The following is a 21640-nucleotide window of genomic DNA, read 5'->3' as shown; positions in this document are numbered from 1 at the left end:
TCATATCTCCTTGGTCTTTCGGTCAAAATTAAAAAATATATATATATTATTTTTTTTGCTAAGGCAAGCAAGCGATGGATTCTAAAATCGAGTTAACTCGATCTAGGCAATCAATGTGTTAACACTTATTTTAACCAAAGAAAATCACTTGCCCTACCTTTAACTCATTCAGTGCCAAAAATATTTCTGGCTATATCACCCCTGTGCCAGAGCCAAAAATACATTGTAAAAACAAAAGTGCTTAGGAAGCGAGATACAGCTTTTTTCAGTAAGATGTTAAACAAGAAGTGAATGGAGCAGCAAATCTTCAAACCATGATATCTTGGGTTCTGAAAAAAAAAAAAAAAAAAAAAATTGAAATTTTTATTCTTTTTTTATTCATGACGTCTCAGACGTCATTGGCACTCTGGGCTTATGAAAAACGTGACGTCTCAGACGTCATTCGCACTAAATGAGTTAATATCATCCTGTGAAAGCGACATTAAGTGATACACAGTGAGGAGGAGGAGCAGAGAGAACGAAGTGATCACAGTATTTATTGATTCAGAATAACTTTATACAGCAGACAGACAGTGTGGATTCACTCAATCAGAACATTCAGTGGTCGAGGAGAGAATGAGCGATCAGCAACAACAGCTCTCTAGCTACACTATGGATCATAACAGGAATGTTGATGAATGTCGGCACAGTGCGTGTGTGTGTGTGTGTGTGTGTGTGTGTGTGTGTGTGTGTGTGTGTGTGTGTGTGTGTGTGTGTGTGTGTGTGTGTGTGTGTGTGTGTGTGTGTGTGTGTGTGTGTGTTCTCAGTCAGGGCAGATCACAACGTGGTTGCACCTGAGGAAGAAAGAGATAGAAAAGAAAGACAGAATGAAAATAAAATAAAAAAGAAAGCCCGAAACCATGGATTATTTATTTGGTGATTAGTATACTGAAAATCAGATGAAAAACACACACACAGCTGCCAGTCTGGAACCGCGTGTGTGTGTGTGTGTGTGTGTGTGTGTGTGTGTGTGTGTGTGTGTGTGTGTGTGTGTGTGTGTGTGTGTGTGTGTGTGTGTGTACCTGCTGTGTGAGGTGACACGCTGTCCTGGGACAGGAGCTTCTGGTTGGTGGCTAAATGCATCTGGTCCTCATAACACCTCACGTCCTCCAGGCTCATGTCTGCACACACACACACACGCCTTTATGTTAATATACTTGTGAGGACATCAGCATTTTAGGACAGCTATTTTATGAATATAAATTTTACATTTCTTTGCAAATTTTCAACCCTGACACTAAAGCTGAAAAGAGTTCCTATTTTTTTAATTGTAGTTGCTTATTTGGGCTAGCTTTCAAGATTATTTTTGAAAATAGCTCATGTGAAACTGATCTCTTCTTTTGGGCTTGTTTTCATAGACCTGGTCACTTGTTTCACTCACAGAATCTGGCAACACTGGCGGCTCCAGTCTCAACTCGGACCAAAACTAAAAAAACACCCCGCGGCTATATCGACAGTCTCTAGCCTGTTGGGACCGAGCAAGTTCGGTCGTCCATTGACGTTCGACTAGAAGTCTCGACCCTATACGGCACGGCACCATCTACAACAGCTTTCGATTTCCAACGCCTTAGAGCTGCCTTAACCACAACCTGTATTTAACCCATTGAGACCTGAAGCCGATTCTACATGTCTCCTAAATCCCAACAGTTTTCTGAAAAACGTATGTTTCTATAACAGAGGTGCTCAATCTTTTTCATGTCAAGGACCCCCAAAATGATATGTATTTGGCCGCGGACCCCCATCAAAATATTTTGTTCCAGGGACCCCCAGAAGCAAAGATTTTAGTTAAAAATGTTCGCTTTAATAATATATATTCAAAGATTTGCACACATTTTCACGATTTTTCAAAAATAGCAGATCTACAAGCTCATAGCGCGGCACTCGGTGCCGCGCTATGAGCTTGTATATCTGCTATTTTTGAATGGCCAAAGTGTAAAATAATGCTTTTTAGCTCAAATCTAAAAATGACACAGTTCCAGGTCTTAATGGGTTAAGGCAGAAAAACACAAGCTCATAGTGCGGCACCGAGTGCTGAGATCTGCTATTTTTGAAAAAGCGTGAAAATGTGTGCAAATCTTTGAATATATATATATATTTTTTTTTAAAGCGAATATTTGTAACTCAAATATTTGCTTCTGGGGGTCCCTGGAACAAAATATTTTCAGCCGGGGGTCCGCGGCCGGTTCCGTGAAAACACCCAAGGTTCCAAGAATCTAGAATGGAACCAGTTCTAGAATCAACGTTTTTTTTTGGTGGAAGAGGGGCCACAATGTGTATTCCTCAAATTCTACCACTCACAAGTATAGTAATACAAGTACACACACGCTCTCACACACACACACACACACACACACACACACACACACACACACACACACACACACACACACACACACACACACAGAAGCGGCACTGAACATCATCCTCGGTATAACCCTGACAAATGAGGACATTTGGCTGGTTTTCCCTGCTGCAGTGTTTTTGTTGGAGGCAGTGTGGGGTTGGATTATTAAGGTTAGGGTTATTACTAATAAATAAAAATAAGTGCAGGGTAAAGAGGACAGGAAATGACTGTACAATAATGGAAAAGTTCTCATTAGCGACACTGTAAGTTCTCCGTGTGTGTGCGTGTGCGTGTGCGTGCGTGTGTGTGTGTGTGTGTGTGTGTGTGCGTGTGCGTGTGTGCGTGTGTGCGTGTGTGTGTGTGTGTGTGTGTGCGTGCAGTGAGCTCCATCTGTCTGTGAAAGTAGAGAAAACTATCTGTCGATTTCAACTAAGACCCCCAAAATCCTATCCATCTGCTCGCCTTATGTACACTGTATCCTTAGTCCCCTAAGACAGGGGCACACACACACACACACACACACACACGTTTGTATTAGTACGCTTGTGAGGACATTCAACATTTTGGGAAGCATCGGAAGTAGTAAAAAATAGGAGAAAATTGATCTACAAGCTGTGAGCTTGTGGATCTGCCATTTTGCAGTAATGTACACCAAGTACAAATCAGCTATAATATAATCAGAACCTTTTCCTGATTGTAAGCCGAACCCTGAGAATCTCTTTTTTTAACCATAAAACATTCATTTATCTTGAGAGGACCAGGAAAAATTGTCCTCACACTGTCTATTTGTGAAATTCTAGTGTAGCCTACTTGTGGGGACATTTGGCCCTAACAACACACACACACACACACACACACACACACACACACACACACACACACACACACACACACACACACACACACACACACACACACACACACACACACACACACACACACACACACACACACACACACACACACACACACACACACACACACACAGCAGTGGTGATACGACCCAGTGGAGAAGTGAACAGCACAATGGCAGATAACTGCAACTATCCAGTATTGTCATAGACATTATTTTATCCATTATTCTATCCAAGTCTAAGAGATTATATATTTTATATATATACTCGCCTAAATGTATTTGTCTGATAAAGCACTTATTAGCGCCATTTTATTCTTCATGGTGTCGTACCAAAAAAAAGCTAAAATAGATGATCTACAAGCTCACAACAACACATTGCATCAAAACGTGTTGTGAGCTTGAAGATTGGCTATTTTTGCTATTCCAATTTTTTTGGGGGAAAATTATAATAAAAGAAAATACATAAGTTTCGACCTGAAGCAGTCTTCATCAGAACTAAAAAGATATTCCCTGATGAAGACTGCTTCAGGTGGAAACATGTTGGCGTTGTTTTAAATAAAGGCTGTTCTCTCTTTTAAACTCGAGTGGCTGCATGGATTTTTTATCAATTAAATAAAAACGATCATTTCGATTCATCCGTAAAAAGGTGTGCATTTCCTCGCAATGAACACTAGAGGGGGTACGTTCAACGTAAACGGAGGCGTTGGGAGACATTTCTGCTTTATTGTAAAGTACAGCAGAGAGAAGCAGAGAGACAGGATGTCGTAAAATGAGCTGATACTTGACACAGGTCACGAGTGGGATTACAAAAATCCCCCCCCGGGTGGTACATACATACATACATACATACAACGCTTGAAAACTTTAGTTACTAGTTACTTTGTAGATTTTGATAATCATTACTAAACATACATTAACCACTTCAGCCATATGCATACTTAGGCTATAGCTGATCTACAAGCTTGTAGATCGGCTATTTTCAACGCATTTTCATACATTTGGAAACTTGTGATATGGGACATTCTGCAAAATTAGTACTTTTATTTTCAGTACTTAAGTATGTTTTAATGCGAATACCTTTGTACTTTTACTCAAGTACATTTTGAATACCGGACCTTTATTGTAACAAAGTATTTCTACTTACTAATACTGCAGTATTGATAATTTTACTTACGTAAAAAATGTGAGTACTTTTTCCACCACTGACACACACACAAAGATGTACACACACACACACACACACACACACACACACACACACACACACACACACACACACACACACACACACACACACACACACACACACACACACACACACACACACACACACACACACACACACACACACACACACACACACACACACAGCGTGACCGTGCGTGACGTCACATACACTCACTTATCTCACACCCTGGGACTATTTTAACACAGTGTGACGGCCCTCCCCGCCCCCTCAGAGAGAGTCTCTTTCCAGTCGTAAATAACCTGGACAGAGCGACAACACACACACCCTGGCCTCCGTCCACTACTGATAGAGTTCCCTCAGCTTTCTAATGCTGTCTGACAGACAGACGCATCGCACACGTTTAGTATTACCAGTGGTGTAGAGTAACTAAGCACATTTACTCAAGTACTGTACTTAAGGTACAATTTTGAGGCATTTTTACTACACTGTGGTATTTCCAATTTTCAATACTTTTACTCCGCTGCATTTCGGAGGCAAATATTATACTTTTACAAATATTTGAAAACTTTAGTAACTAGTTAAATTGTCCTCAATAGGCAATGTCCCTACAAGTACACTAGAATTTGAGAAATAGACAGTGTTGTCTTTTTCTCAAATTCTAGTGTGCATTGGCCCTCAGTGTACTAATACAAGTACACAGACACACACACACACACACACACACACACACACACACACACACACACACACACACACACACACACACACACACACACACACACACACACACACACACACACACACACACACACACACATTTATTACTATACTTGTGAGGACATGGACATTTTAGGAGAGCGATTTTATGAATGATTTTCTTTTTGGTTTGTTGTTGTTTCCATTTTTAACCTTAACCCGTAAGCCAAAAATATTCTATCTACGAGCATGCACCGCGTCGGACTGTGACGCGTTGTGAGCTTGTAGATCGTCTATTTCCGGCTGGAGCAAATACCGCTGGATCCCAGCCACTACTGATAAGAGTTCCCTCAGCTTTCTAATGCTGCCTGACACGAGAGAGAGAGAGAGAGAGACAGACAGACAGACAGACAGACAGACAGACAGACAGACAGACAGACAGACAGACAGACAGACAGACAGACAGACAGTAAAATACACACTCTCTAGACATAAAAGCATAAACAAATACAGCCGTTAAAGTGGTGGAAAGTACATTTACTGAAGTACTGCACTTCAGTGCAATTTCAACATTTCTTGAGCATTTCATAGTCTTCATACTTTATCTTTCTACCTCACTACCGTACATCTCAGAGGCAAATGTCCTACTTTTTACTCCACTTACATTACTTGAGAACTTTAGTTACAAATTACTCTCCAGATTTAGATTATTAATAATCCTCATATTAGAACCCATGGCAAGGGCCATGGAGTGCCAGTCAGCGTTGTGAGGGCTTTGTGCCGGGTCTCACAGCAACAGCACTAATCCAACCGGGTCCACACACTTGGTACAAATATTGCTCAGTACTCTGGCTAGGACACTAAGTTGCTTTCAACACCTTCAATGTACTTACACGTTGTGCAATTTGGATGAAAGTTCAGTATTGCATCACATTTTTGGCCGCTATGGCCGCGCTACCGTGTGTGTGTGTGTGTGTGTGTGTGTGTGTGTGTGTGTGTGTGTGTGTGTGTGTGTGTGTGTGTGTGTGTGTGTGTGTGTGTGTGTGTGTGTGTGTGTGTGTGTGTGTGTGTGTGTGTGTGTGTGCCCACCCAATTGAGCCCTTGCCCCACTGCTGGAAGACGGACCTACAAATTATAATAATCCGATTTCTCCGCTTAACCTATTTAGAACGGGAAAGAATCTCTGAATCTTTGGCTATCATGGAAATCATGGAAAATTTGCGTAAATCTTTGAATATATATATTTTTTAAAGCAAACATTTTTAACTCAAATCTTTGCTTCTGGGGATCCTACAAATGTCTTCTAAACAGTTTTTTGAAAAAACTTATGTTGCTATAATATCAGTGGTTCTCAAACTTTTTTCATGAAGGACCCCCAAAATGAATGGATTTGGCCACGGACCCCCATCTCAAAATATGTTGTTCCAGGGACTCCCCACAGTAGCACAGATCGGAGTAATTTTTTTTGCTTTAAAATATACAGTATATACTGTATATATTGAAAGATTTGCACAAATTATTTTGCAGATCTACAAGCTCATAGCGCAATTCGCAATTCAAAGGAGCTTTATTGTCATGAGAAAACATACGTTTACATTGCCAAAGCAAGTGTCAAGATATAATAAAAACTGTTGAAAATGTACAGTTGGAGGGATGTACAGCGTTGTGTTAAACAGAGCTATGTCACATTGCGTCGTCATATACATGTTATATGTACGGGGTATAAAGCTTTTTGAGACAAATAGCAGCAATCTTTTGCTGTAACTTTGGGACAAATGGAAGCATTTTTTTCTCAAAACTATTTAAATAGTATACAAAACAAAGCCTTTGATTTAAAATGTGTTTCAAGGGAGCTGCAGCAGGTCTAGAGGTCTATACTCGGGACACTCATGCAAATTTGTGTTTAGAGCCGCTGTGATTAATCGCTCATTGCTTTAACAAAAGATGACTGGGGTGGGCAATTCATGCCCTCAACAACAACACCTCAGTTACGCTACACAACAACAAAATGAGTCACAAAAAAAAAAGTTCTATGTCTCCTAGCATTTCAGAAAGATTTCACTGAATTGTTTGAACTACTATTAAATTATACAAAAGTGCACCTCAAGCCCCATTGTCTTCATGCTGTAGTACGCTATAATCGACGGAGAAGGACGTGGGCTTTTGTTTGCACGTGTTTAAACATTATTTGAGTTCTTAACTTTGTTTGCTGTTGTAGCAATTTTGAAATGACTCACTACCATTGCTCACTACATCTAAACACTACACTACTACGGTACTCTACTTTTGCCTAGGGTGACCAGACGAGCCAGTTTGGTCCGGTATTGTCCCGCTTTCAAGCTGCGTGTCCCGACAAACATCTCTAAAACACTAACATGTCCCGGTTTTCAACATTCACTGCAAACTTGTCCCGGTTTTCGCCGGAATTACTATAAGTGCACGGCCACACCGCACTTTTGTTCTAACTATGGGGCAGAATTTGCCAATGCTTTTCCAATGGGAATGGCGTGGTTTGATGGTCTTGCGCATCTTTCCGCGTGTCGCGCACACCTTGCATTTATGCGCTCTATTCACCTGTTTCACCTGGCTGTGTGTTTTCCACTTCCTGTCGATTTCATTGGATATCATTGGTCATCTGACCAGTTTCATTGGATTTCATTGGATCAAATCGACAGGAAGTGGAAAACACACAGCCTAGGAAACAGGTGAATATGCCTGCTGGTACATGCCATACCATACTGGCTGCAAAAAAACTGGTATGCAACACCTACTGTATGGTGTGTATACATGTGTGCGTGCATGAACGTGAATGAATGGCTGCGCGTGTGCACGACGAACGTACACATTGACTTAAGGGTGCCGGTTTGAGGGGCTGAATTATGGTCACCCTAAAGTTTTGCCCCAATAACACAACACTGCTAACAACACAGAAATTGTTCACACGCCCAAAGGGCGCTTTTTTCTAGTTAATCAAATTGTGAATCAAGCAGCTGTGACGCTATTTTTGCATAGACTAAGTATAACATCTCTGTCTGGAAACCTCATATGTCCAAAACTGTTACTTTTCAGGATTCAAATTCAAAAATAACAAAAGTAGCAGACAAGCTCAAACCGCGTCGCTTGACGCAGCGTTTCGAGTTTGTAGATCTGCTAGTTTGGATGCTTTTGTGTGACGCTGTAGTATGATCAAGTAGGGCATTCATTTACGAAAAAACACCAACAAAAAGTTTTTTGCCTCTGAGTGGAGTAGAAGTATAAAGTATTGAAAAATCACACCCAGTGTGAAGTGGGCGGTGTGTGGTCATTACAACATGACTCACTTTAAAAAAAGGATAAATTACTTTTTTTAAAGTCCATACTGCTATTCATAGGGCTGCACATGTGTCATGTGTTTTGCTAGCCAATCACAGTCCTGAATTTGCAAAGTCAGCCAATCACATTACAGTTAGTGGTGATGACACTAGCTGTAATGTGATTGGCTGACTTTGCAAAAGTATCGATTTGCATTAACAATGGAAGGGTTAGGGGGTATACAAATTTTTTGGTCGGTGTCCAAAACTCACTTATAGGGGGCGGCTACACCGCCCCAAAAACGGAAACACTCAAGTCAAGTACAAGTACCTCAAAATAGTAACAGAGTAAATGTACTCAGTTACCTTCCACCACTGACTACAACAACAACAATTGAGGCACATGGAGTAATACTTACGATACCATTCATCCACCCAGGCAAACGCCTGTCTGTGTCCCACCAGCAGTATGTCTCTGATCACCTGACAGAGAGACACACAGACAGAGAGAGAGAGAGAGAGACAGACAGACAGAGAGAGAAAGAGAGAGACAGACAGACAGACAGACAGACAGAGAGAAAGAGAGAAAGAGGGCAGAGAGGCAGAGAGAGAGAGGAGAGGCAGAGAGAAAGAAAGAAAGACAGAATTATTAGGTGAGAAAGCTGAATTGAAGGTTCAAGGTCGGCAGCAAAATATCATGTAGCAGCCTGCCACAAAACGAGGGACAATGGGTGAATACTAATAGTCTACTACAGTTAAATTAACTAATGTCATTTTTTCCCTTTCTTATCTTGTCTGTATTATTTGTTCTTAAAACGTAGTATTATGTTGTATCATTCTGTATGTCATTAATGCTTTGGCAATATGAATGAGAATGCTTATCATGCTAATACAGCATTTGATTTGAATTGAACTGACAGAGAGACGGAGAGAGAAAGAAGGGTGGGAGTGAGATATATATAATTTCTTTAACCAGTGGTTCTCAACCTTTTCGGGCCGTGTCCCCCCCAAAATAATCATATTTGAACTGGGGACCCCCCACCCTGATAAGCACTTGGAATGTAGGAGTTGAGGCATTACATTTATTCCTAGCCTGGCATTGGCCAGACTGATAACGTGGATTCACTCTCACGTTCGTCCCCGGTATCAGTCTGGACTTCGGCCCATAGGGAGCGAGTATGAGAAATCAGAAAATTATCGGGCCAATCAGTGACTGCGTTTCAACTGTTGTCCGTACAACAGCAAAAAGCATCAAAATACATTTTCTGATTTCTCATACTCGCTCACTATGGGCCGAAGTCCAGACTGATACCGGGGAGTAACGCGAGAGTGAATCCACGTTATCAGTCTGGCCAATGCCACGCTAATTTATTCCTTCCTTGGCCCCGTCATTTTTTCCCTCTACACCAAATCTCCCTGCCAAAAATCGCCGATTTAGATCTGCTATTTTCGCAGAATGTTCGTCTATTATGATATGCCAGAGGTGTACCAAGGTTCATTTGACTTGATGAATGTTTTTTTTTATTTGAGATAAAAAGCATTACTTTACACTTTGGCTATTCAAAAATAGCAGATATATAGCTTGTAGATCTGCACTCGGTGCCGCGCTATTAGCTTGTATATCTGCTATATATAGTATATATACGGAGAAAAGAAACGGCTTTTTTCCAGTGGGTGTCAGGAGGCGGAGCCTGCAAAAAGCGAAGCGTCAAAATTGAGAAACGTGGCCCGGACAGTTGGCGTAAACGTCTGGGCACCTAGGGCTGGTAATCCAGCCTGACAGCGTGTCGCGGGTTCGACTCCCGATCCCGACGACCTTTGCTGCTGTCACCCACCCATCTCTCTCCCCATTTCCTGTCAGTCTACTGTTCCTATCAATAAAGGCAGAAAAAAGCCACACAAAAAAAAGTTTGTTTTTTTTCTTTTTAAGAATTTAGAAACGTTCAACTTTGCCACCGCTGCTGCTGTGTAGTGAGGTAGAGAGGCAGCCAACCAGAAGCGTGCTGTGCTCTCAAGTAGGCGTGGACTAGGCGTACACACTCAAACGGACAACCTAACCCTAAACCTAACACTAACCTTAAACCTAACCCTAAGGTAAGTGGGGAACATAGAACCCGGGGAACATAGGGATGACCCCAAAACGGACTACAGTATGGGAGTATCAAATATTGATAATGTTTTAAACTAGCAGTTGTAGGTGTGAAATTAATCAAAATCGAGCCAGATCATGAGCATATATAGTTTTGTCAGTTCCTCCCCTCCCTCCTTCCCTGTCTGTGAGCTCTCCTGTCGGCTGCAGCTGCTGGCTTTGATCCTCTGGGAGCAGCGGAGCTCTCGCTGGACGACAGCTAGCTCATTCACAAGGGTCACTCATACCTTGGGACACTCTCGTTTTATTGCATTTCGCGAATGTGTAGCACTGCGGACATTTGCTGGTGTGAGTTTAGGTATGCATAGTTGGCTGTATAGAATGTATCTAGGCAGTTCAAAAAGCCACGAGGAAAGCGCACGCACAAGAGCTCAGGTCCACTCCAATCCTATAAAACACTTTCTGTGGAGCGGTAAAGATTTGATATTATTAGTGAATATCAAATTATTAACCTTCACAGTTATAGTGAAGGTTAGGTTTAGATTTAGGCATGTATATCCTGTATAGTATCTGTCAGGGTTAAAGGTAAGGATTAGATAGGTTATGGTTAAGGTATTTAAGCAGCATGCATAGTACCTGTTAGGGTTAGGATTAGATTAGATCAGTTGTGGTTAAGGTTAGGGTAAGAGGATATGGCATTAACCTATTAAAACCAGGAAAACATCCGTGTCATTTTAGATTGTAGCGTTGGCTATTCAAAAATGGCAGATCTACAAGTTCACAGCGCTTGTACATCTGCTATTTTTGAACAGTGTGAGAACTACAGATTTAGGAGGCATTTGTAGAATTTTAAAGTAATGACCTGAAAATTTAGCAAAACAAGCGTGTGTGTGTGTGTGTGTGTGTGTGTGTGTGTGTGTGTGTGTGTGTGTGTGTGTGTGTGTGTGTGTGTGTGTGTGTGTGTGTGTGTGTGTGTGTGTGTGTCTGTGTGTGTGTGTGTGTGTGTGTGTGTGTGTGTGTGTGTGTGTGTGTGTGTGTGTATGTGTCCTGGTGGTCTCTATGTTTGCAGCAGATGCAGCAGAAGGCCTCGTTCTGTTTTGAGAGACTTTAACAAGGGAAGCTCGCTCCACTTGTGTTTTACTGGCCCCCGGAGCTAAAAGTGGAGCATAGCTTGTAAAACAAATTCCCACTTTATAATGTTACACATCACTAACACAGTCTGTAAAAATTTGGCATATTTTATTTGATTGAAATTCTCTTGTAAAAGGCTCGGCCGCTTATGTCTGCTCATGCCTGGCTGACATTTTATTGGCTCGACTCGGAGAGTGAGTAAGTTTTAGATGATATCCTCTCTGTTTAAAACAGGTAGGTCGTCTGTCTGTCTGTCGTCTTGTCCAGTGGTTCTCAAACTTTTCTGGATCGGGGTCCACTAGAAAATCTCAAAAGCGTTCGCGGTAGAGGGTGGCACGGGTCCTCCCGGAACCGAAGACCCGAGCCGAGAACCGAGCTGCTTCGGGGCCAAAATATTGACTTGTCCCTCGGGCACGGGTCGGATCAGTTCCAATTGCCACGGGTCTCGGTCGGATCCATTTGAAATGGATGGACCCATATGGACCCTGTGAGGACCCGACGACCAGCTTTGTATTATTATTATTATTATTATTATTATTATTATTATAATAAAGTCTTTAACCTTCGGTTTTAAAATGAGACATATGCGTTGTAATTGCGCTTAAGCGCACTGCACTGTTGCTGAAGTTGAACACCATGGATGTTTTTTTTAGCAGGTGAAACGCAAACAAAAGCCACCGGGAAGATACCAGTTGAAACATCATCTGTGTGGAGCATGTTTATGGACATAATATGCGGGGATGGGTGGTATAAAGTCAGCGCAAATGTTCTCCGTCTGTGCAACCCAGAGCTGAACGCACGCGACGCAGCTCGTCTGTAATTACTCTGTTAGGGTCTTTTTTTTTAGTTGGTGTGAACTCTGCCATCCACTTTTTAAAACTATATTTTACAGTTTTTTTAAACAGGTGTCTCTGTGTCTGTCTGTCTGCCTGTCTGTCTGTCTGTCTGTGTATTATGTTGTTTGTGAAACAGGTGTCTGTCTCTGTGTGTGTGTGTGTGTGTGTGTGTGTGTGTGTGTGTGTGTGTGTGTGTGTGTGTGTGTGTGTGTGTGTGTGTGTGTGTGTGTGTGTGTGTGTGTGTGTGTGTATGATGTTCTTTTGGGAACAGGTGCACTGCCACCAGCACCAACACCTGAGGCCAGGGGAGCTGCTGCTAATGGACTGAGAATGGACTCAACAACCCAGTGCTTTTCAAAACGGGCCCCCAGGGGACGCCAAGGGGTGCCAATCAGAAAGGTGAGGCGAAGAAACAAAATAATATCTACAGTATATACGTATATTCCTATTTCAATCAAAAGTTTGAGCTGGTCATTATTATCCTATATTAAAATTGGCTAATGAATGGGCGGGCATTCCAATATAATATGGGCATATAATGACATCAGAGATCTCCATATATGGGCATAAAAAGGGACACAGGTAGACAGACATAAACAGACATATCCATATTTGGGCACAAAAGGGACATAGGGACACATAACGCCTCCCCCATGACAGCCGGGACGCCTGATGGAGGGGAAAGGAACTGGTTGGAATAACGTGTTCCTACCGGGGAACCTCCCCCCGGTCAGGTGACAAGAAGGTCAGTTGCTTGGATCTCATGCATTGAAGGAGGCATGAGCTCGGCTCTGGGCTCCCTAGGCTGGCGGGGGGAGCGTAGAGCCCAGGATCACTTAGATAATTGGCACCGGGGGGAAAAGGGGATAAAAAAATATATTTAAAAAACTCCCGACACTATGACTCAGACTTGAGTCAGAGTAGGTTGGCTATTTCTGGTATTTTCTTAAAGGCATTTGACAATAGCCAGAGTCTACAGCTATATGGGATGGAAAGGATTGGGGAAGCCCTGGCCTGCACCAACCCCTGCACAGCCTCACCGAGCATTCATATTTTCATATTTATTTATTCCAGGGCTCCACCTGTAGCAGCTGCCTCAATCACATGAACAAAGGTTCAAATACACACAAACACTATATCTGAAACGTGTTCGGGTAAAATTAGCCTGGGCTAACTATAGCCAACTGTCTCCCCTCCCCCACATCATAAGGGTTACTTAGGTTCAGGGTTACTTAGGTTCAGGAGGTTACAATAGTAGGTAGACTAATATAACTTTTGTTTTAACCACTTGAATCCCAGCGTCCATATTCTAGGGGGGGGGGTACAGCCTTAAAACATAAAAGTTACGCATTGCGGCTTTAAAGCATGACTTGTGAATTAATTAAAATTGAGCATGTCTTACTAAATAAAGTACATCAAGCACCAACGATTACACTGGGAAGAATAAATTGAAACTCAGAAAGACAACAACAACAACAACAACAACAACAAAAAGCCACAGCAAGGTAACAGAGTAATTGGAAATAAGCAAAGCTGCCACAGTCGTGAACATGAAGAGACAAGGAGGGAAGGAAGCAGGATGTTGTGTTCCTTCCACGGTATAAAGGAGGATTCAATGCAAAGCCAGGTCTGTTTGGTGCTCTGAGAATTCTAATGAGTTTGGTGCTGCTACACCGCTATCAGCTCAGCCTATCCTTACTGCTAGACTGAACTAAACGTCACCGTATGTGACAAGCCGTGTATGTGATGTTAGCACTGGCTTTTTTTTTCTCCGGTGGGTGGGGGGGGTGAAGTGACACTGAAGTGACAATTTAAGGACTTTTAAGACCTTTCTAATACCTTAAAAAGAAAACAAAAAAAGAAATGAAATGATGTGATAAAAGACCATTACTGCATTAAAAGCAATCAACAAACTATACTATAAAAAATGGTCAATCGTTGGCCAAATTGTCAAATAATACCTAAGCAAGAGGCAACAATTGACAGCTTGTTTCCATTGCGGTCTCTGAGGGTGTATGTGTAAACAATGTACTGGTGAATTAATGAGTGGATCAGCCTGGCTCCACCCCCTGAATCGCTAGCCTCGCATTCAGGGTCTGGTGACGCTGTCGAAGGCGGGCTTTTCTCGGTTCAAAATCTGTATACGGCGAATCTGGATCGGGATAATCCAGTATGAACCAATCGCCAAAGAGTCTAACTTTGGCCACGCCCCCATCTCAGAAAAGGGCTGCACTGAGAGGGCTTTCAGACTGAATAATGAAAACGAAATGAAAATTCAGGCAGAGTCAGGCTATGAGTGGATGCTTGTGAGTGATAAAGTGCAAATGAGTGTGCAGGGGTACGCATTGTAAGTCTAAACTAAAAAAAGATTGATTTAAAGTATTATGCTCATATACTGTATGGGCATATCGGTTGGACTGGAGGCTCTGGACAACCGGATCTCCATACTGTATAATGCCTCTTTGCAAGAGAATTGATTGAACATTTATTTTTCTTTTTTTTTCCAGTCATTTGCTACTGTATTGAAAAGAGGATACGAGAAAACACAGTTGTTGTAAAAAAAAATAAAAAATAGAATTAAATATTGGATTTATGTAAGAATTTTTTTTTTTTTTCATTTGTCTGGAAACTAAACTAAAACTAACTTTCACTAAAATTGTGAAAAATCGTGAGCCTATTATCGTGATTTGAATCGAATCGTGAGCTGAGTGAATACATGCCTAGTCGGCCGGTTCTCGAGATGTACTAAGGACAGTTATGCATGCACGCACACCAGATTTAGAAAATGTATAGAAGATGAAAGAAAATTTCCAACAATATATAAGATATTAATAGCTTAATAGCTTTCTAACCATTTTGAACATTCAGAGACTGACACCAAACTAAGTATTTTTGGGGGGGAAAAGCACTTCAAAGTGTTTAGCAAATGTTTATCAAATCAAAGCAATATCCTTGTGTTTGATACGCTTTCACTTCCACTTCCTCCTGATGGGAATCTATTGATTATCTTCATGCCAGAGGCTTACGAGCAGCATATCCACAACTCCTGCCAACCACTTATGTCTCTCTTCAAAAGGTCCGACAGACTGAAGAACTAAAATATCCAAATCATGAAGGAGAAGTGCTGTCAACAAACCCAATTACTTTTTTTTTTTTTAAAGCGTGTTACTTTCCAAACTGTTCTGTTAGCACGTCACCAAATATTTACAAGATTATTTCTTATGCGAACTGGAAGAAATGTATAGCCAGTACTTTGTTGAAAACCAATTAAACCCCATACATACAGTATACGGTATGTACTGTATTTACTGTATATACAGTACATACAGTAACTCATTGACCTGGGTGCACCAGGGTTCTATATCCTTGGCCCCTTACACCAAATCTCTCTGCCGAAGATAAGTTGTGAGCTTAATTCTTTTTTTTTTTTTAATGAAAAGAAATAATAAAATAAAATTGAAAAAACAGCCCATTCACAAATTAGAAGGGCAATATCAGTCACCAGAATCAAGGACGGGTGTTTTCAATTAATCTAACATGGTTAAAAGTTCTATAGGCAGAGGGCGTGTCTGATAAAAATGTATATCAAATGTCTAAAAAAAATCACACCCTGTGTGAAGTGAGTGGTGCCTTTGATGAGCCCCGTATTGAGCCCCGTATTGATGTTGTCATCAATGTTTGTGGACAGACATACATACATACATATATACATACGGACACATAGACAAAGTCATGTATAGGAGTGGTTGCCTTCGGCACCACTCAAAAATCACACCCTGTGTGAAGAGAGTGGTGCCTTTGATGAGCCCTGTATTGACCCCCGTATTGATGTTGTCATCAATGTTTGTTTATTGGACATACATACATACGGACAAACGGACAAAGTCAGATATAGGAGTGGTTGGCACCACTCAAAAATACTGAATCAAGCAACTTAAAAACTGTCTGGGGTGCTCTCAAAAGCCAGAGTAGAAGTTAAAATGACCCCAAACATGTTTAGAAGTGAAATATCCCTTTAAGCACCATTTTGAAAAGGGTTAGATTTAGCTTGTAGATCTGCTATTATGATTAATAGCCTGGCCTCCCAGCACTGCCATAGTACTGTACATCTTCAAAGCTCACGACCACAGTGAGGGTTTGTTTGTTGTGTATCTAACCTTGTGTACAAAGTGCTCCACCCTTGTCTGCAGGCCCCACACTTCAAACTGCACCCCGACCAGCTTGTAGGAGCACATGACGGGCTGGGCGCTCCGCCTCCAGTCCTCCAGCAGGGGGCCCCGGCCTGTCCTCGCCGAGGAGAAACACCGCAGGTCCTACACACAAACGCACACAATTCAATTCAAAGGAGCTTTATTGGCATGAGAAAACATATTTGAAACCTCTTATCTCCATATTTTTTACTTTACTTTTGGATTTGAATCCTGAAAAGTAACTGTTTTGGACATATGGTTTAAATTCAATTCAAAGAAGCTTCATTGGCATGAGAAAACGTACGTTTACATTGCCAAAGCAAGTGTCAAAACATAATGAAAACAAGTTTTCATGAAAGTGAAAGTGAAAACAAGAAAGAAATCGGGAAAGTATGTACACTTGGAAGGGGTACAGCATTGTGTTGTCACATTGCAACGTTATACATGTTGACAAGGGCATAAAGCTTTTTTTAAACAAATAGCAGCAATCATTTGCAGTCACTTTTGGGATAATTTGCAGCATTTTTCCCCAAAACTATTAATTATAAAAAATTGTATACAAAAAGCCTCAGATTTCAAATGTGTTTAACGGTAGCAGCTCTGTTTATAAAATTATATGTGCAGTAGGTCTCTCACACGCACGCACGCACGCACGCACGCACGCACGCACGCACGCACGCACGCACGCACACACACACACACACACACACACACACACACACACACACACACACACACACACACACACACACACACACACACACACACACACACACACACACACACACACACACACACACACACACCACAAATGTATGAAGTATATTCATTCATATTAAAACTGCCGCTGTTGATGCGCAAAATGATAGAGTCTATGTCGGGGAAACGACAGAAATGATCACTTAATCATACAGAAAACAATTGCGAGTTGCTCTTATCCGTCATAAACGCCCAGGAGGGCAGACGTTATCGTCACCTCAGTGCTGTTGAAGTGTCTCTCGGGGTAGGGGTCGTAGGCGATGTCCAGGTAGTCTACTTCTACCTTCTTGTCTGCTTTCTCTGCTGCAAACAACTGGAAACACAACACACCTAAATCAAACAGCTGGAAACAACAGTAGGCCTACAAAACACCTTGAGGACTGAGCACCACAGGAAACCACGATTAACTACTTTAAACCTGGCATCGCTCATTTTGACGACATTATAGGGAAAAAGATCTACAAGTTTTTTGGGGGAGACAAACAATGAACAGATGATTTTTCTGAGGATTTAAACCACACCATGGGACATGTGGACAGTGGTTAGACTTATTTTACAGGGTAAATACCTCTTAACGTTAGCAACAAAGGCTGAACCGAGAAATCACACATAAGGCACAGACTTAAAGAAATATCCATTCCTTACATCTTCGTTGTCTCCACAGTTGTCTTCATACTTGGTTTCAATGTGGATGGAGAACTTGGGAAAGAAGGAACACTGGGTGGAGAAAGAAAGAATATTCTGTCTCATTATGACAGACCTGGAATACACGCAAGGTTTCAATTGATGGTACTGCATAAAAAATAAGGCCAAACTAAAATGTCAACCTTGATAGGCCTATCTGAAAATGATCGAGTAGGTTGCATAAAAGTTTTATTTATCCAGCCTCAGCCCTCACCCAAGACAAGGATTCCCCAACTTTTCAGCTCGATAAATATGGTGTCTCCCAGTAACTCCCCCGCAACCCAAACGTACAACAATACGTTATGAAGTACTATTTCAACACTTCAAAGCCAATCTACAAGTTCACTTGTGAACTCAGGAGGAGCAAGGCATGTCGCTTTTGGATATAGGTAGGCTATTTTCACTGTTTAGATTTTTGAAAATGTATTGAAATTGTTCTTCCTTTTGTGAAATTGAAATTCTTTAAGACAATTTTGTGAAAGTTTCTGGGGAAAATAAAACTATGTTTTTTTTTATTGTAAAAGATTGTAGAGGAAAAAAGGGATATTTACTCGCTACCCATACAAATGGTTCTGCAAGACCCAAAAATGGGTCCCGACCCACTGTTGGGAACCACTGACCTAACTAATAGTCCAGGGGCCAACACTGATATTTTCACAAATTGGTACCACCTGAGGTGGCCGTAAAGTTTTTGTATTTTTGTATTCCTACATGTCTCTAGTTTATATTTTGGTATGATACATCTTCCAATTCAGTAGCTTAATGGCAGTTATCACTACCTACCGGCTAATGTATCCGGTAGGAGACACAAAGTAGAATCTTTGTGTCTCCTACCGGAAATACACCCGGGCATCAAATTATTGCGACAAAAAACAAAATATATCCATGTATTCAAGGCTTCATGGGGTGTGCAATTGATAACTTCTCAGATTTTTGGTGTTTGCAAAAAGACTGCTTTCCATAAGCTTGTAAAAGTTGACCCTCCTTCGGTCTAGGGTGGTCATAGCTGAATGGGTAGAGAGTCCCCCTGGGAAACTTAAAGGAGGAGTTCACCCAAAAAATGATTATTTTCTGTCAATTGCACACCCCATGAAGCCTTGAATACATGGATATATTTTGTTTTTTGTCTCAATAATTTGATGCCCGGGTGTATTTCCGGTAGGAGACACAAAGATTCTACTTTGTGTCTCCTACCGTATACATTACCCGGTTTAGAGTGATTACTGTCAATGAGCTACTGAATTGGAAGATGTATCATACCAAAATATAAACTAGAGACATGTAGGAATACAAAAATACCAAAAATGTACGGCCACCTTAGGTGGTACCAAAATCTGCCTTGGCCCCTGGACTATAAGGGTTATAGGGCAGATACACCTGCCCTTGGGTGGATAAGCTTGTGCAACAACGAATGCCTGGGTGATATTTTTTTATAAATGACACTCACTGTGAAGTCTTCAGGTACAGCCAAGCCCAGAGCACACCATGGAAGAGAGAAGACATGTCATCAAGTCATAGTCATAATTTTAACCCATTTTAACCATTTCACTAAAGCTGAAAATAGCCTGTCTACAAGCTCACAACACGTCACAGAGCTTATAGATTGCCTATTTTTGGAGTGCAAAACCCACACAAAACTCTTATTTTTTTAGAGTAGCCAACAATTTTTTACCCCCTTTTTCTCCACAATGTAGTCGTTATGCCAATTGATCCCCACACACACTTCTGTGTGTCCTCACAAGTATAGTAATACCAGTGCACACACACAAACACACCTGTTATGGTGTAGGGGTAGTAATTCCACGACTTTTCTGTTATGTAGAAGATACGAGGTACTACTGCCTGGGCCCAAGATGGAAGCTTGCTGCAAGACAAAACACACACACACACACACACACACACACACACACACACACACACACACACACACACACACACACACACACACACACACACACACACACACACACACACACACACACACACACACACACACACACACACACACACACACATCGTTAAAGAGTGTTAACTTGAAAATAACACGGGACATGAACACCCCGTACGAACACAAATCGCCCACACAATACCTTTTAGACAAGTACACACAAACACAGATGTCAAAAACTGACACCAAAAAGTATTCTTAGCCAGAACGTGTGCATGCGTAAGACATGCGATGCCTCTCTCTCTCGCTGCCTCTCTCTCTCTCCCTCTCCCTCTCCACCTCTCTCTCTCTCTACTAGAGTTGATTTTGACAGCAAATTTTGATTTAGTTTTAGTCATAGTCTTTTGAATCAAATTCCATTTAGTTTTAGTCACATTTTAGTAATCTGAAACGACTACATATCATAAGATTATAGTCTAAATCTACAGTTGATTTAGTCGACTATAATGTATTTTGTCGGTGCCTTGATGGCGTCGTAATGGCTGATTTTACACTTGGAGCTTGTAGATCTGCTATTTTCAGAGTGAAACACCCGAGCACAACCAAACATAAAATGACTTGTCTTTTTAGTTCTACTGGATCTCTTCTCCACTCATTTTAGTCTAGTTTTTATTTGTTGAGGAAATTGTCAATATATTTAGTCTTAGTTTTAGTCATTATATCTTAGTTTTTATTTCGTTTTTATTTCGTTTTCATCAGTGAAAAAAGGTAGTCGACGAACATTTTTCGAAATCAACACTGCTCTCTACCTCTTTCTCTCTCTCTCCCCCTTTCCCCCTCTCTCTCTCTGTGCGTCGCCCGTGTGTCTGACACGTAACACACACACACACACACACACACACCCACACACACACTCCTCAATATAGCATTGACACCAGGAGAAGACATGAAGTCTGCATGGTGTTTCCCCTCGCTGCGGGGGGCTCACATGGGAACCTGCTGTTCACTGTAAACAACAAGCTTGTTGGTGACCTTGGCCGTGTCCAAATGGACGTGTGGGATGGACGTGTGGGATGTTGTCACTGTAAACAACACATTTTGACTCATCAACAAGACGGGGGCGGGTCTAATGGCGCTGTGGCTTCCGTGCACGGAGCTATGTTGTCGCTGTCGTCGGGCAGAATTTAACCTTGCATGTCCAAAACCGTTCCTTTTTGGCATTAATTAATTTACGAAAAAACTAAACAAAACAAGTCGAAACAACTTTCAACAACTTTCTTTTTATGCCTTTATCATAGATAGGACAGTAGGCTGACAGGAAATGGGGAGAGAGAGATGGGGGGGGGTAAGACGCAGCAAAGGCCTGCATGTGCACACACGATTTTGTTCCAGGGACCCCCCCAGAAGCAAAGATTTGAGTTACAAATGTCCGCTCTAAAAATATATATATATTGGTTCTTAACTCCTTGAGTGCCAGGATTGCCAGAATTATTTCAGAATTGATTCTGAAAAGTGCCAGAGTTTTTTTCACAGAAAACAAAAAGTGCTTAGGAAGCGAGATACAGCCTTTTTCAGTTCTAAGTTAAACAAGGAGTGGATGGAGCTGCACATCTTCAGATGATGATATCTTGGGTTCTGAACATGTTTTT

General features: G+C 41.5%; 1 protein-coding gene across 1 annotated transcript in view; it reads right to left on the bottom strand.

Annotated features, from left to right (window-relative positions):
• Window positions 1-739: 739 nt before the first annotated feature.
• The window catches only part of LOC311055850 (cytoplasmic phosphatidylinositol transfer protein 1-like), a 37092-nt gene continuing 16191 nt past the window's right edge, over window positions 740-21640 (bottom strand). The window contains exons 4-10 of the mRNA XM_084072118.1: window positions 19871-19967; window positions 18065-18136; window positions 17637-17732; window positions 16628-16783; window positions 8834-8897; window positions 1062-1160; window positions 740-833 (exon numbers count right to left, since the gene is read on the bottom strand). Coding sequence (XP_083928244.1) covers window positions 817-833; window positions 1062-1160; window positions 8834-8897; window positions 16628-16783; window positions 17637-17732; window positions 18065-18136; window positions 19871-19967 — 601 coding nt within the window. The 3' untranslated portion in view covers window positions 740-816. The remainder of the gene's footprint in view (window positions 834-1061; window positions 1161-8833; window positions 8898-16627; window positions 16784-17636; window positions 17733-18064; window positions 18137-19870; window positions 19968-21640) is intronic.

The sequence above is a fragment of the Gymnoscopelus microlampas genome (genome assembly GCF_963454915.1).
Source record: "Gymnoscopelus microlampas genome assembly, chromosome: 11".
Taxonomy (NCBI): Eukaryota; Metazoa; Chordata; class Actinopteri; order Myctophiformes; family Myctophidae; genus Gymnoscopelus; species Gymnoscopelus microlampas.
This window is presented reverse-complemented; position numbering and strand designations above follow the sequence as displayed.